General features: G+C 53.4%; 1 protein-coding gene across 1 annotated transcript in view; it reads right to left on the reverse strand.

Annotated features, from left to right (window-relative positions):
- TCERG1L (transcription elongation regulator 1 like) overlaps positions 1 to 12,915 on the reverse strand; it is a 195,311-nt gene that overhangs the window by 63,244 nt on the left and 119,152 nt on the right. The window contains exon 5 of the mRNA XM_068549107.1: positions 3,271 to 3,362. Coding sequence (XP_068405208.1) covers positions 3,271 to 3,362 — 92 coding nt within the window. The remainder of the gene's footprint in view (positions 1 to 3,270; positions 3,363 to 12,915) is intronic.

Here is a 12,915-nt window from a genome sequence, read left to right on the forward strand (position 1 = left end):
TGCAGACAGACCTGCCCACAGTAGCTATTAGATAATGACCTGCTCAGTAGAGCCAGCTAATGGGACCCGGCAGTCACGTGAGAATTTAGAAGTAATGGCACCACGGACCGTGTTGAGTGACTCAGACTAAGGCTTCCCTCTAATTATCCCCAATTGGCTCAGCTGCCTGCTTTTGTAGAAGCAGACACAGGCGCTGGTGGCTGAGGGTTTGCTTCCGGATGCCTTAGTGTCTTGGGGGCAGAAATTCCCACTGGATTTGTCTCTGGAGATGGGCTGACCCAGGGGCTGGAGTTACCCTACTGCCAAACACTGCCTTCAGTGGCAGGGAACCCTGGAGCGGTGAGGGTCCCAGGTGCGGCTGGGCTGGCCCGTCCCGTCCCTTGAAGGCAGGGGAAGTGACAAGCCTGTGTCCTTGCAGTGTTCCCTTGCTCCAGTGACTCGCCCCCCCCTCCTTCTAGAGCATCCATGTGAGGGCAGAGTTCAGGGCGTGTTCTACATTGTGCAGGTGACTGTGGTTCACAGTTGGGTTTGAAAATCACTCTGTCTCTGTCTTCATGTAGAAAATAAAGAATGTTTGAATATGACATCACCCAGAAGAAAATGAAGATTATTCCCTAAAGTTAAAAAAAAAAAACCAAAACCTATGGCTGGGACACTTGGTCATTGTTCATTATGGACAGAATCTGGAGAGAAACAAAAGTTGTTTGAGATTAGAAAACATGGGCAATTATGGTGCCAACATAAACATGGATCCAAGATTCAGATTAACTTATTTAGCTGCACTGATGTACGACATGTACCAGATTTTCTTAAACAAAGGGAAACAGAACCAAACTCCTACAGGTGGAACTGAAAAATTACCATGAGGAATTTTTTTTTTTAAAGTCAGTGCCATCTCAATTTTGGAGCAGCTATAAGAAAGAAATGAAACCATAGTGAGCACAATAAATTCTAGTGGTGAGGAAATACTTTTTCTTCTTCTACCAGCTGTTTCCATGGTTTTAATCTCCAATTTAGAATAGTATAATAAGGACTGTGTTCTCTTTCACAAAATCAGGTGAGATTAAAAGATACCAGTGCATTATCCAAAGCAGCGACCAGGTTCTGAGTTGAGAATTAATTTAATTGTCAGGAGCAATTAAAGCTCTAGATTCGTTTAAAAAGAAATTAAATGTCATCCTAAAATTTGAGGATCTGTTTCTACCATCGTCAGTGTCAGTGCTTTACGAGGTAGTGTGGGTGAGGAAACGGTTAGCCATTTGTGGGAATGATTCAAAGTCAAGGACGCCAATGCTGCCACGCCCCACGTGGGCACCGCTGCCAGGCTGGCTGCACAAGGACAGGGCAGTTGCACCAAAAGCCCACAGGCTTGTTCCAGGGCCCCTGAGGGCCATACTGGGACCAGTACTCATTCCCACCGTCCCAACCTCCTTTGAAACAGAATCGTTAGCAAGGAAAGTGCTACTTTATGAGAGCACTGAAACATCAAATTCAAATATAAAGTTAAAAGATCACCAAGGGTCTATAAGGGTAGGAAAAAGCCCCAAACAAGTCACGTGAACTCTGGCAAAACCACAGGCAACGGAGTGAATCTGCCTCCTGCTCACTCGGGAGTAGGGCCCACGACATCAGGAGAGAACGGCCAGTGCCAGCAGAGCCAGGCAGAGGACGGACGGGAAGGGCCGGGATGAAAAGGTCATCCGGACCAGGTCCAGCGCGGCCTCTGGGCAAGGACCACGGGGAACCGCATCAGTTAAAGGTTAGACAGGCAAGATCCATGACATGAGGGGTGATCTCGTTCACGCCTGTCCATCCTGGTGTCTTACTGGGGTCTTCCTGGGGCCCTTCACTCACTGTGACGTATAATTACACTGACTAAATGATTTGTAATTTACGTAATTATCCCTAAGCTCATAAGTTGAAGAACAATCTTTTTTTAGAATTTTGGGGTAGTAGAAAATGTCTTTGTTTCCTATGAGAAAATAACATAACTGGGAGTATTCAGAAACAGTTGTGTTAGAAATACATGTGTATATCAAGACCAGAGTTTACATTACTAATCCAATTAGAAAAATGAGGAGAGATTTTCATTATGAAGCTAATTGAAGAATGAAACCTAATGAGGGGCCTCTGAGTAGTAGATTTCCCCCACTAATTATTCAAGTAAATACGGTGGGACATGATTTCTGATGGGGACTAACACTTAAATTTGGCAAAGCTGGGGTTCTCTTGGTAATTCTCACTAATTACCAAGGTCGTCTTCTTGAGATGCATGCTGGTTATGATTTCCTGTTGGTGATAAAAATGGCTAATCATGGAATAAAACTCCCCTTCCACACTGAAGTAATAAAAGTGAATTAGAGGCACAGAGTCCAGAGATAAAGAAAGTAGTTAAAACAGAAGAAAGATGACCTGTTTAATAAATATGTAATTCTGACACGGATGTTAATCTCTTACAGAGAAATCCTACATCAGGGAGCAACAGTTTAATTTGCACTAGCGTTCGTGATCCATTTATACCATTTAGCATCGGCACTAATGATGGGGAGGAAGGCGTGGACCACAGGTGAGTGTGCCCAGGGATGTCACTACCGGGGAGCTGGCAGGACAACCGCGGGAACGGGGACGTAACAGGCTGAGGCAGAGACACACCTGGTAACAGCAAAGGAAGAGAGAATGTTCACACGACACTGGGGCAGACCAGAGGCCAGCAGTGTATCCGACAGATCAGACCAGAGGCCAGCAGTGTATCTGACAGATCAGAGCAAGTTAAGAGCCATTTGTGACTTTCAAAAGCAGCAATAAAAGCTGATTTCTTGGGTTATCCATGGGAAGAGAAATGCACCCAACACCTTCACAGTCTATAAAATGCCGTTTGGTAAACGAGCAAAGGGAAGGACCTGAGATTCTAATGTGTTCGGAAAACACAAACATGCGCTGGTTTTCCTATAACAGTGAAACCAAACTCAGACCGCAGCCTCACCTGAGGGGCGTCCAACTGCATAGCCTGGCTGCCCGCGTGCCCGTGCCTGCTGAGATGTGAGGACGGCGGACCCAGACCAGGAAGGGAAGGCCAGGCTGCTTCTGCCCGGCTCCCGGATGCACCTTCCCTTCCTCAGGGCTCTGGAGCTGTCCTGCTGGACCCGGCCCTGTTCCACACAGGGGACCGCAAAGCACCACTGCCGAGAGCCAGGTGGGAAAACAGGGGCGAAGGCCGTGCAGGCCCCGCAGCCCCCAGCCCAGGGTTTCCCGTCTTCACAGCCCACTGACCTTGGCTGGTCTGTCCCCCGCCGGGCTCTTCGTCTCCCCGTGCAGCATCAGGGCCGGCGGGCAGGGCGGCCGGCTATGCTCTCTGCTTTTATCTGCGGGGCCAAAACAACCGTCGTTAGCATCCGTCTGTCCTGTCAGTTTGTAAAACTGAACAAGGACAAACAGTGGCTTGGAGAACTCAGAGTGGTGGCGCACACGGTGCCTCCCACGGGAAGCTGTGCCGACTGCGCGGTGCTGACCACGCCTCCGCTGCGACCTCACGCCCAGGTCCTGGCAACCCCGTCTGAGCCTGCCCTGCGCTAGCCACGGAGCACTTGGCCACGCACGCATCCTGGACCAGGCCACGTGGGTCACGATGGACGGCACTCAGGTCTCCCTGACAGGGGGGCCAACGCGGGCAGCAGAGTCAGGATTCCGTAGGCTTCAACAGCCAGTGGCCGTGATGGGCCACCCTGAGCCCTGTCCCAACAGGGGCTGGGGTCCATGCTGGCCAGACTTCCCGTTACCGTTGTTTGCCCATCACTGAAGTGGACTCTGGCCCCCGTGGGTGGCCTGCACAGTGCTTTGGCTGTGCAGACAGTGACTGTCTGGGAGGAGGGAGGGGAAAGTGGCAACAACCTGACTCCAGATATGAAAACAGACTTAGGCTTCATCTTATTCAGAGACGTTGAGTAGCCTCAGACGTCTGCGGGCAGTGACGGACAGCAAGATTAACCACGGTGTTAGGACCAAGGATTAGCAGAAACACCAAGCCACCTAAACACACCAGCCTCACAAATGGGTAAATTCACCGAGGAGACCCTGGAAGGGTCTGGAAGGGATTGCTTGACCTGGAGCTCCTGTCTGTGCAGCACAGTTGAGAAGGTCCCAGGGTCTCTCCTTCCCAGGGGAAGGGAGGAAAGAAGGATTGAGCATCGCTCTGTGTGTGTGTGTGTGTCTGTGTGTTCTCATGAGTGTGCATGTGTGTGCGCATGTGTGTACATGTGTGTGCACGTGTGCATGTGTGTGTACATGTGTGTGCATGTGTGTGTACATGTGTGCACGCACATGTGTATGTGTGTGCATGTGTGTGTGCATGCTTGGGCTTGGCGCCCACCTGGGGCCCGGCCATGGTGCCGCGGTGGGCATCGGTGCCTGGCACCCTCGTGGCTGCAGAGCCAGGTCCAGGCTGCAGGGCAGCCGCCCCAGAGCCTGGGTGAGGAAGCAGGCACCCCACTAACAACTGTACCTCACAGATGCAGCAGTGCCCCGGGGCCACCTCTGGACTTGGACCAAAAGTCCAGTCCCCACAGAGGTGCTGCGTCTGGGTGAGGCAGAAGCATGCGGGAGCCAGCCCTGAGGCCCCGCCTCCACCTGTCACAGACATGGATGGACGGACAGAGGTTGTTATGACCACAGCCAGGCTTGCTGTCACTCTGAAGAGTGGCCTGGCCTGCAGGCTCTCCCCAGGGGCCAGCTGGCTGGTCCTGGCTGTTAAAGGGAACTTAGCTCAGGCTGGTGGCAAACAGACCGAGCGTGGACCCCAGACCTTGCGGCTTCCGGCTGCCCTCACATCTCCAAACCGCGTGCGTCTGGAGCCTGGAATGCACATCGCCTTCACACGGGGGCGGTCAGTGCCGACCACTGGGCTCCCGGGCAGCCGTGACCACCACCCAGAGGCTCGCCTCGGGCCTGGCAACACCGCGTACAGGGCCATTTCACCATCGGCCTTGGGGAAGGAACTGTAAACCAAACCTCAGTCAACAAACCACACCCCAGCCTCGAGGGCAGTGGAGCTACTTTGTCATCCCTCACGGGGACCAGCAGAGCCCCTGGGCCACGTGAGCGTTTCCAGAACCTGTAAGAATGACCCCCCACAGCCTGCTTCTTGTCAAGGTGCAGAGGGCTGTGCGGGGCCAGGACGGCTCCACACCGGGCACTCCTGTCCCCGCCCCCTTCCTGTGTGTGCAAAACAGGCCAGCGCGTCGCACCGTCTACAAGAGACAGAGGAGCCGATAGATGGGGAGGATTTAGGGAAACGGTCACTTGCTCGGTGACACTGCGGCTCTGCTTGAAAAAACAGAGGCAGAGACAAGTGTGGCCCAGAGAACAGACACCCCAGGAGCGGGGGCTTCGTCATGAGATCACGCGACTGCATCCCACGCGCCTTACGCTGTGTGTGGGACTGCACGTCCCCAAGTCAACCACGCGGGCCTCGGCCACGTCCATGTCAGACCACCCTCTCCAAGCTTCCTCCCGCGGCTGCCCGCTCCTCTCCTTTACTCGGAGACCCTTCGCGAGGAGGAGACCCAATGCGCTAACCCCCCGGCAGCCCCCAGCAACAAGATTTTCCTCGTCTGGTAGAAAGAGCCATAAAGCAAAGGCGGATGGTTCCACTGAGTCAACAGCAGATTCTCTGACACCCGGTCCCCACTCGTCCTGCAGAGCCCGGCGTGTCACGAGGTCTAGAGCCGGGGACCCCCGTCTGGGCTTCCGCTCAGGCCCTGATCCCACCAGCCACCAACTCCGTGCCAGACGGGAACGGGGGTTTGCCAGGGGGCATCCGTGGGGCAGTCCTGGAACCCAGCCCTTCCCGCCGCGGCAGCTGAGGAACAGGATGGGCGGCTGGTGCCCAAGGTGGGCAGAGGGGGTTTGCAAGGATGCCTGGGTGTGGGGAGCCTTAGCAAGAGGTCTACACCGGCCAGAAAAGCGCAAGGGCCTGGGCCAGGGTGCGGGGAACACTGAGGAGAGAGCCACGGAGGGTGGTGTCTGAAAAGGCCACCAGAGCAGCTCTTGTGAGAAAGAGAGGCCGGGGACACAGGGACACTGCCTTGCCCAGGAGACCAAGGCTGCAGAACCTTCCCAGAGCCTCCCGCAGGACCTGGGACCCTCGACCCCTGCTCTGTGAAGGAGGCCAGAGAACAAAAAAGAAGCTGAACTCCCCCCGCTCCCACCTTGCCTCCCGGCAAGGCCCAAGGAAGGGGGAGAAAAGCTTGAACTTGCAATGAAGTGGAAGGGTCTGGGTTATGACCCTGGGCTCTGCTTTCTAATTGCTGGACCGAGACCTGAGCTGTGACTAGAAATGAGCAGCTTTCCACCACCTGAGCACACGGTGTGGACTCCTTCCCAGTCCGCACGGGCCGTGCCCGGAGGGAGGGGCCGTGTGCCAATGCGGGGGCTCCGCACAGAAAACAAAGCAATCGGGCGTCCCTGGAAACGTGAGGATCTTCTCACCTCATGCAAATACTACACGGTGTAAAAAAAGTGCGAGGAAACTGACCGCAAGGCCCCGTGCTCATCATAACGCAATTCTCAGTGAGAGTAGTCTTGCTTACGTGTATTCCCTCGTTATTCTGAGAAAATATATTATTTTTTTTCCTTTATTGAAAACACTTGATCTTTGTAAAAATCAGCTCTCAAATCTGGCATTTGGGCTCCATGCACGGCGTTGCTCGCCGTGACGGCTTCTTTGCAAAGATGGTCCTGATCATCACGCTAAAGGCCCTCACGGCACACGCGTCCTCCAGAGCGCCTGTGACGATGTCAAGCCTCGCCCTGCACGGCTTCCTTAAGAGCCGGCCCCTCTCGCAGCCGTGGCTCGCGCAGCCTTGCTGCTGGGCTGAGCCGGGGCACCCAGATCCCTCTCGTAACAGCCTGGGTCTCCACGTTCGTCCTGGAAGAGCCAATGCTACGTCTCCCCGAGGGCCGCTCCGGGGCCCACTCTGACCTGCTTAACCACGCGTGCTTTGGGCCTCTCCACAAACCCTGATGAAGTTGCCATCACATGCTCCCTTGGGTGTCAAAGAGAACTAGTTTGTGGAGGAGAATCAACAAGTCTGAAGACCCTGGTGCTGAAGTGCTTAGGGGCGTGCATGACGCCTTTCCACCCTGTGAGGGGGGGCAGGATGGTCAGATCTTTTGGGGCGGTTGGTCTATTGATCAAGCCCAGCCCTGAGAGGGGAAGAGCCCTCAGATAGTTTGCTTTTCCTCCTGGCAGGGCTGAGCGACAAGGAGGCCCAGAAAGGTCGCATGGAAGCCGGGAAGAAGAAAGGGGGCCTGTGTGAAAACTGCGACACAATCCACTGAAAACATGTATTTGCTGCTTGTACAGAATCCAGCACAACCCTGGCTGTTTGTGGGGAGAAGTGGGGGGAAGTGGAGTGAGCAGTTAGACAGCACCTTCCCTCAAAATGCTGCAGGAGTTGGCAAGGGTGACGGGAGGGGATACACAACAGCCCTCGGAAGGTGAATAGTCGGCATAACTTGTCCCGTGGAACAAAGGGGACAGAAAAGCCATGCTCCTTCCATAGGCGAGACTTAGCTGTGGAAATGTCTAGCTCAGCAATCAATCAACCTCGTTTCCCTAAAAGAAGAGCGAGGTGGGCTTGCTGTGTCCTAATCTGAGGTCAGGGGTCCATGTCATCTTCCCAGCATGTCACCTCTTGGCCATTAGTCCCCATCTAAGCCACCTGTTCCCTTAGAGTCCAGGGGACGTGAAGACTCAAAGTTATCTGGTATCAGGCCTTGGACCAAAGATGGCTCATATACAGTGGTAATAGGACAATAGCTATATACCCCGAACTATATTGAATAAAGCACTAGGATTGTTTTAAACATTAAAAAATTGCTTTCTTAATTATTAACATAAAGAACCACTGCAGACAAGTCAAAATTGTCTAACTTGTCAAAAAGATATGAACATACGTCTGCATCTTTTAATTCAAAAGGTGACTCTGAAATTCAATCTCATTTTAATCCAATACATTTTGCCCTCCCTTGGTCTCAGTTTCCTCATCTATAAAATGGACCAATCTCCTAAGTGTCTTCCAGTTTGGGGATTCTGAAAGTCAACAGGACATCTGGAACTGTTTGGGGTATATTCCCCCAAAATAGAAGATATAAGCAGTGAACTTGGAGGGCCAGAATAATCTTCTGGTTTCCTGCTGGGGAAGAAGGAAATGGATTAACCCCAAGGAAGAGGGCAGAAGAGACAGTTAACCTTGTTTATCCTGAAAACCAACAGTGGCTTCTGACGAATTTGGAATTAGTGGGGAATCTCCTCTTAGACCAAGGGGACCCTTGATCCACAGATGGTCTGCACCACACGACCCTGACTGTGACCTCCTGGGGGAGCCCGTGAGGTTGGGGGGACAGCAGGATGACTTGAGTTCCCTGGTCACTGCAGACCATCGGCCACGATGGGAAGGCTGACAAAGCCAGCCCACACCACGAAACCCCACGTGCGCACAGGCCTCCGCCTGCAGAGACTGGAAGTGAACAGAGTGAACAGGGTCCCTGCCGGGAACTGTGCCCAGAAACAGAGGCTTCTCTCCAGTGGCCCCCAAGTCCTGGAGAAGCCTGTGTAGGAGATGGGGTGCTAGGGGCAATCCTGGAGTCTTGAGGTCCCATTTTCTGTGTTTGCCACGATCTAGTGACCCCACTTCCATATATGAATGTTCTCACCTCCAAGAACCAATAGCGTATCACCCACTTAAAGAAATGTCTTAAGGAGAATAATGAATGGTATTTTAATCTTGAATACTGTCTCCTGTAAGTGCTGCCTTAAAATAATTTCTGCGATGCTTAAGCAAAGTAGAAACAATCACCTCATTTTACACTTAAGAAAACTAGACGAGGCCTTCTAGCCTCCACTGTAACTGAAGATCATTTTCAGGCAAATGGCAAATCATTTGTGAGTCCTCCTACATTTTTCATAGGCAGTGATTTCCCAGGGTTGACAAGCTGCAGAGAGAATTCATTTTCTACCCGTTTGTAACACCCTGGGCTTCCCTTTGCAGGAACAAAGGGTTTTAAAACACTCACATTAGAGGCCTTGAACTTGGCTTCCTCCACGAGAAAGGATCACAGCACTGCCACGTGGCTCCACCCCTGTAACCTGACTGTTGCCCACTTCTGCAAAGCGACCACACTACACGTAGCTTGTCTCCATCTCCTCGGGCCCAGCCAGGATCTCAGGCCAGGGCTTCCGGATCCTGCTGGCTGGCCTGACTGACTTAACAAGGGTCTGATGTCACCACTGCCCAGAAGGGCGCTGGAGATGATGGGCCAGCCTCACCAGACTGTCCTAGAGCCTGAAGCACCCCGGTCCTCTCGTGAAGGCAGTCCGCATTAGATGACAGGGAGCCACATTAGAATGGAGATGCAGGAAACCTGCCCGCAGCACGGCGAGCTGTTGAACATTGATGGTCAGAGCACTCCTGCCCTGTTTTCATCAGGAGACACGGAGAAGGGCACAGTGACTGCCTCACCTGGATGTGGGGTTCCCGGAGCAGAGGAATGTCAGGGTCTGGGAGGGAAACTGGCTCCAGTGCTGTGCCAGCCCAGAGAGCTACTCCCAAGGCACCTGGGCACCGCAGCCCCCCAGGAGCAGGCCCAGAGGAAGCTGGCACCCAGGGACAGTGTGTATCCAGGGTATGCTCCAGAGGGTTGGCTGCCTAGTCCACACCCCTGACCTCAGTAAACACGTGTTCAGTGGATGAATGGATGCATGAGCTGCATGTGAGTCCTGTGCAATTTCAAACACATGTTCAAAGTTCTAATTATCATCCCCAAATAGGGATATCAGAGGCAAAAGAGATGCATTACATGAGACAATTTCTATAGGAAAGAAGTTAAAAATATTCTGTGCACTTCGTCAGATGTATGGTGAGCCAACTCGGACCAGGAAAAGAGGAGAGGCTGGATGGAGAGATGGAGGTGGAGGTGGAGACTGGAGGGGGAGGGAGAGGAAGAGGGAGATTCCTATAGACTACAAAACCATCATTTAAAACACTTCTCTCTGGTTCAGGTAGAGCACGTTGCAAAAGTGCAGCATTCAACCTTTTCCAAAAAGCAGAAATCCATTTCACATTCCCAGGCTGAGTTATGTCAGCAACGCCCACCTTTCAAGGCAGCACAGGAATTACAGCTGCTGAAAGAGGGAAAACACCCGCCCATCACTCTACGTCGCCCTGGGGATGCCAGAGAGCACACACCTGGCAGTGCTTGTTCCACCAAAGTGGGTGTCACAAGAGTCACAGCTGGGCTTGTCACGGCGGTTACCCTGAGGACTTGAGCTGGCACCAGGGGCTCAGGTGCCCATCCACCTGAGAGGCAAGGGTGCACCCCCAACACACACAGGCACATGCTTACACGCAGACAGACATACACACGCACGTACACACACACACACAGAAAAGACTAATATTTTGATGATTTTTCAGCCATCGCAGAAGTTAAATGCATTATACAGAAATCCACTGCTTAGTTAGGTTACTCTCTGGTCCACCCATGTCAGAAAGGAATGGAAAAAAAGCTGACATATGTGTGCAGAAAGTGTGATGACTTTTTCTACAGGTGACATCAGAAATAAGTTGTCTCTATTATAAAAACTATATATACTACGCATTGCTTTCAAAAGACGGACAGCATCTTTGAAAACTGTCCTACAGTCTATCATTTCCCCTCTTCTGACTCCGAGGGCACTCTGCCACCTCCTCTTGCTTGGGCGCTCACACCTGCAGGCACGTGACGGGCAGTGTGTGCTGTGCCCCCACCTCCAGCCAGCCTCCCGCGGCCACAGCTAACAGCCACCTCCGGGGCTGGCACCGAGCAGCGGCACGGGACAAACGTCAGCTGGTGGGCAGGTGAAAGGCTGGAGGGCGGGCTCCCAGGACAGGACTCCCCACGATGCCCCCTGTACGCTGCCCCCATATCTCCCGTCTCCACCGACGTCTGACCCGTCTAGATCCAGACTCCAGTTTCTTTTCGTCTTGAATGACACTTGCACTCCCAGACTGTAGCCGTCCAGCCCCCAAGCCCCTCTGCTGTGGTCCTTTTCCCTCTAGTAACAGGGCCTGCATGTTGCCATTTTTTACCTAAGGGGCCTCTACCTTCCTGGACAGTTATTAAGTCTCTTCCTTCTCTTGGTCCTGAGGCTTTTTCAAGCTCCCTCGTGTCCCTCTCGGAGCTTTAACAAACCGCGGCTTCCACAGGGGACTGAAGTCACGGGGGAGGGAGGTTCTGACCTCGTGTGGTCAAAATGGCAAAGCCGGACGCCTCCCTGCCCGGCAGGTGCAGACCTCGGCCCATCCCCGGGCCCCTGAGAGCTCTGCCTCAGAGCTGAGGTCTCCTCGGGAGGGCCGCCTGAGGAAGGTCCGTCCAGCCTCTGCACCCCGAGGTTACCTGTGTTAGTAGGATAATGAATTTAAAACAAGACAACGGCCAGCGTGATGCTCCCAGGAGCTTAGCAGTGAGATTCTCGTGGGCTGGTGCAAGGAATGAGAAGGCCCGCCGGCTGAGGTCCTCGCAGTCGTTTAGGACAAGGATGACATGGTTGGGAGTTTGAAGGTCTCTCGTTCCATCAGCTGAGCTTCGACACACGTAACGACGAGCATCTCACGACTCCTGAGAGCTCCTCCAAAGGCCTGAAGGAGGCCCCTCGGGGCTGAGCGTGGTTCCAGGGTCTCACTCGACAGGCGGGCTCCTCCACCCTCGGGGACAGGACCCCCAGCTCTTGCGGGCACTGGCCTTAAGGTAGAACCTGGTCGTGGAGACTCTCCCCCATGCCCCAGACGTGAGGTCTCCCCAACGCTGGGGCTCCGGGGGAAGCACACGACACGGGGCGGCCTCCCCCCGCACCACCTCCCAGGTGTCTCCAGATCCCTCAGGACCCAGCATCTGCCTCAGTGTAAATGCTGCCAGGTTGACTGTCCAGTTTCCACACCTGCTGGCTCTCTCTTTTATCAAGTTAAAGAAGAGAATCAAGAGACAGGACTCCACTGTACCCTCCAAAGAGCCCCAGATTAATTGTTTAATGAGAAAACACAGCAACTCCAAGAGAGAAGTGTTAACTCCTTCACTGGACTCAAGCATTTAATAACTCGACATGATCCTTGACGCTGGTTTTGGTCCCTTGGGGACACGCTCCTGTATGGTCCCCACCGAGGGGGGCCTATGATTCTCTCTCCTGGTGACACCAGGCAAACATCCCTCCCTGGGGGACCTGTGTGGGCACCTGTCAACACACCCCCACCTGCCCTCCCTGCGGTGGGAAGGGTGAGTGGGGCCCCGTCACAGAGTGGACGGGTGGGGTCCACAGGCCACCGGGGTGGGAGCTACACCCGTGAGCAGCCCCGGGGGAGAACCTCTCTGTTTCCTTTCCTGGGTCCTGGTGACAGCCCATGCTGTGCTTAAGGGCAGGACTGGCTCCAGTTAAAAATATAGAAACATCAAATTGGTATCATTTAAGTTAATTTTTAAACTTTCTTCTCTATTTGAGAATGCACTAAGCAGAGGTGTCAAGACTCCTCTGTTTAAAGCGCTGGGATGTGAAGGGCTCGGCCTGTCCTGCCCCACAGGCCACTGGGCCCCCCGGGTTCCCCTGGGTGTCAACCTCACAGCAGCCAGGAGGCCGAGCCAGCCTAGCCCCAGGAACCTGGGAAGTTCAGGCACAGCCCAACCACCAGTAAGACCACCATGGAGGGCTGGGAGACGGGGGCTTCCAGCAATTTCTTCAAATCCGAGGTCATTAAAGCAAGGATCACAGATTTTTATTTGATTTGGGTTTTGAGGTTAATGGAAAGGTTACTGATTTCTGGTCTACAGCAGACGAATAGAACCTGCTGTGCACTGGCACGTCACAGTGATGGAAACAGTGCACACAGA

The sequence above is a fragment of the Eschrichtius robustus genome, chromosome 7, assembly GCF_028021215.1.
Source record: "Eschrichtius robustus isolate mEscRob2 chromosome 7, mEscRob2.pri, whole genome shotgun sequence".
In the NCBI taxonomy this organism is placed as follows: domain Eukaryota; kingdom Metazoa; phylum Chordata; class Mammalia; order Artiodactyla; family Eschrichtiidae; genus Eschrichtius; species Eschrichtius robustus.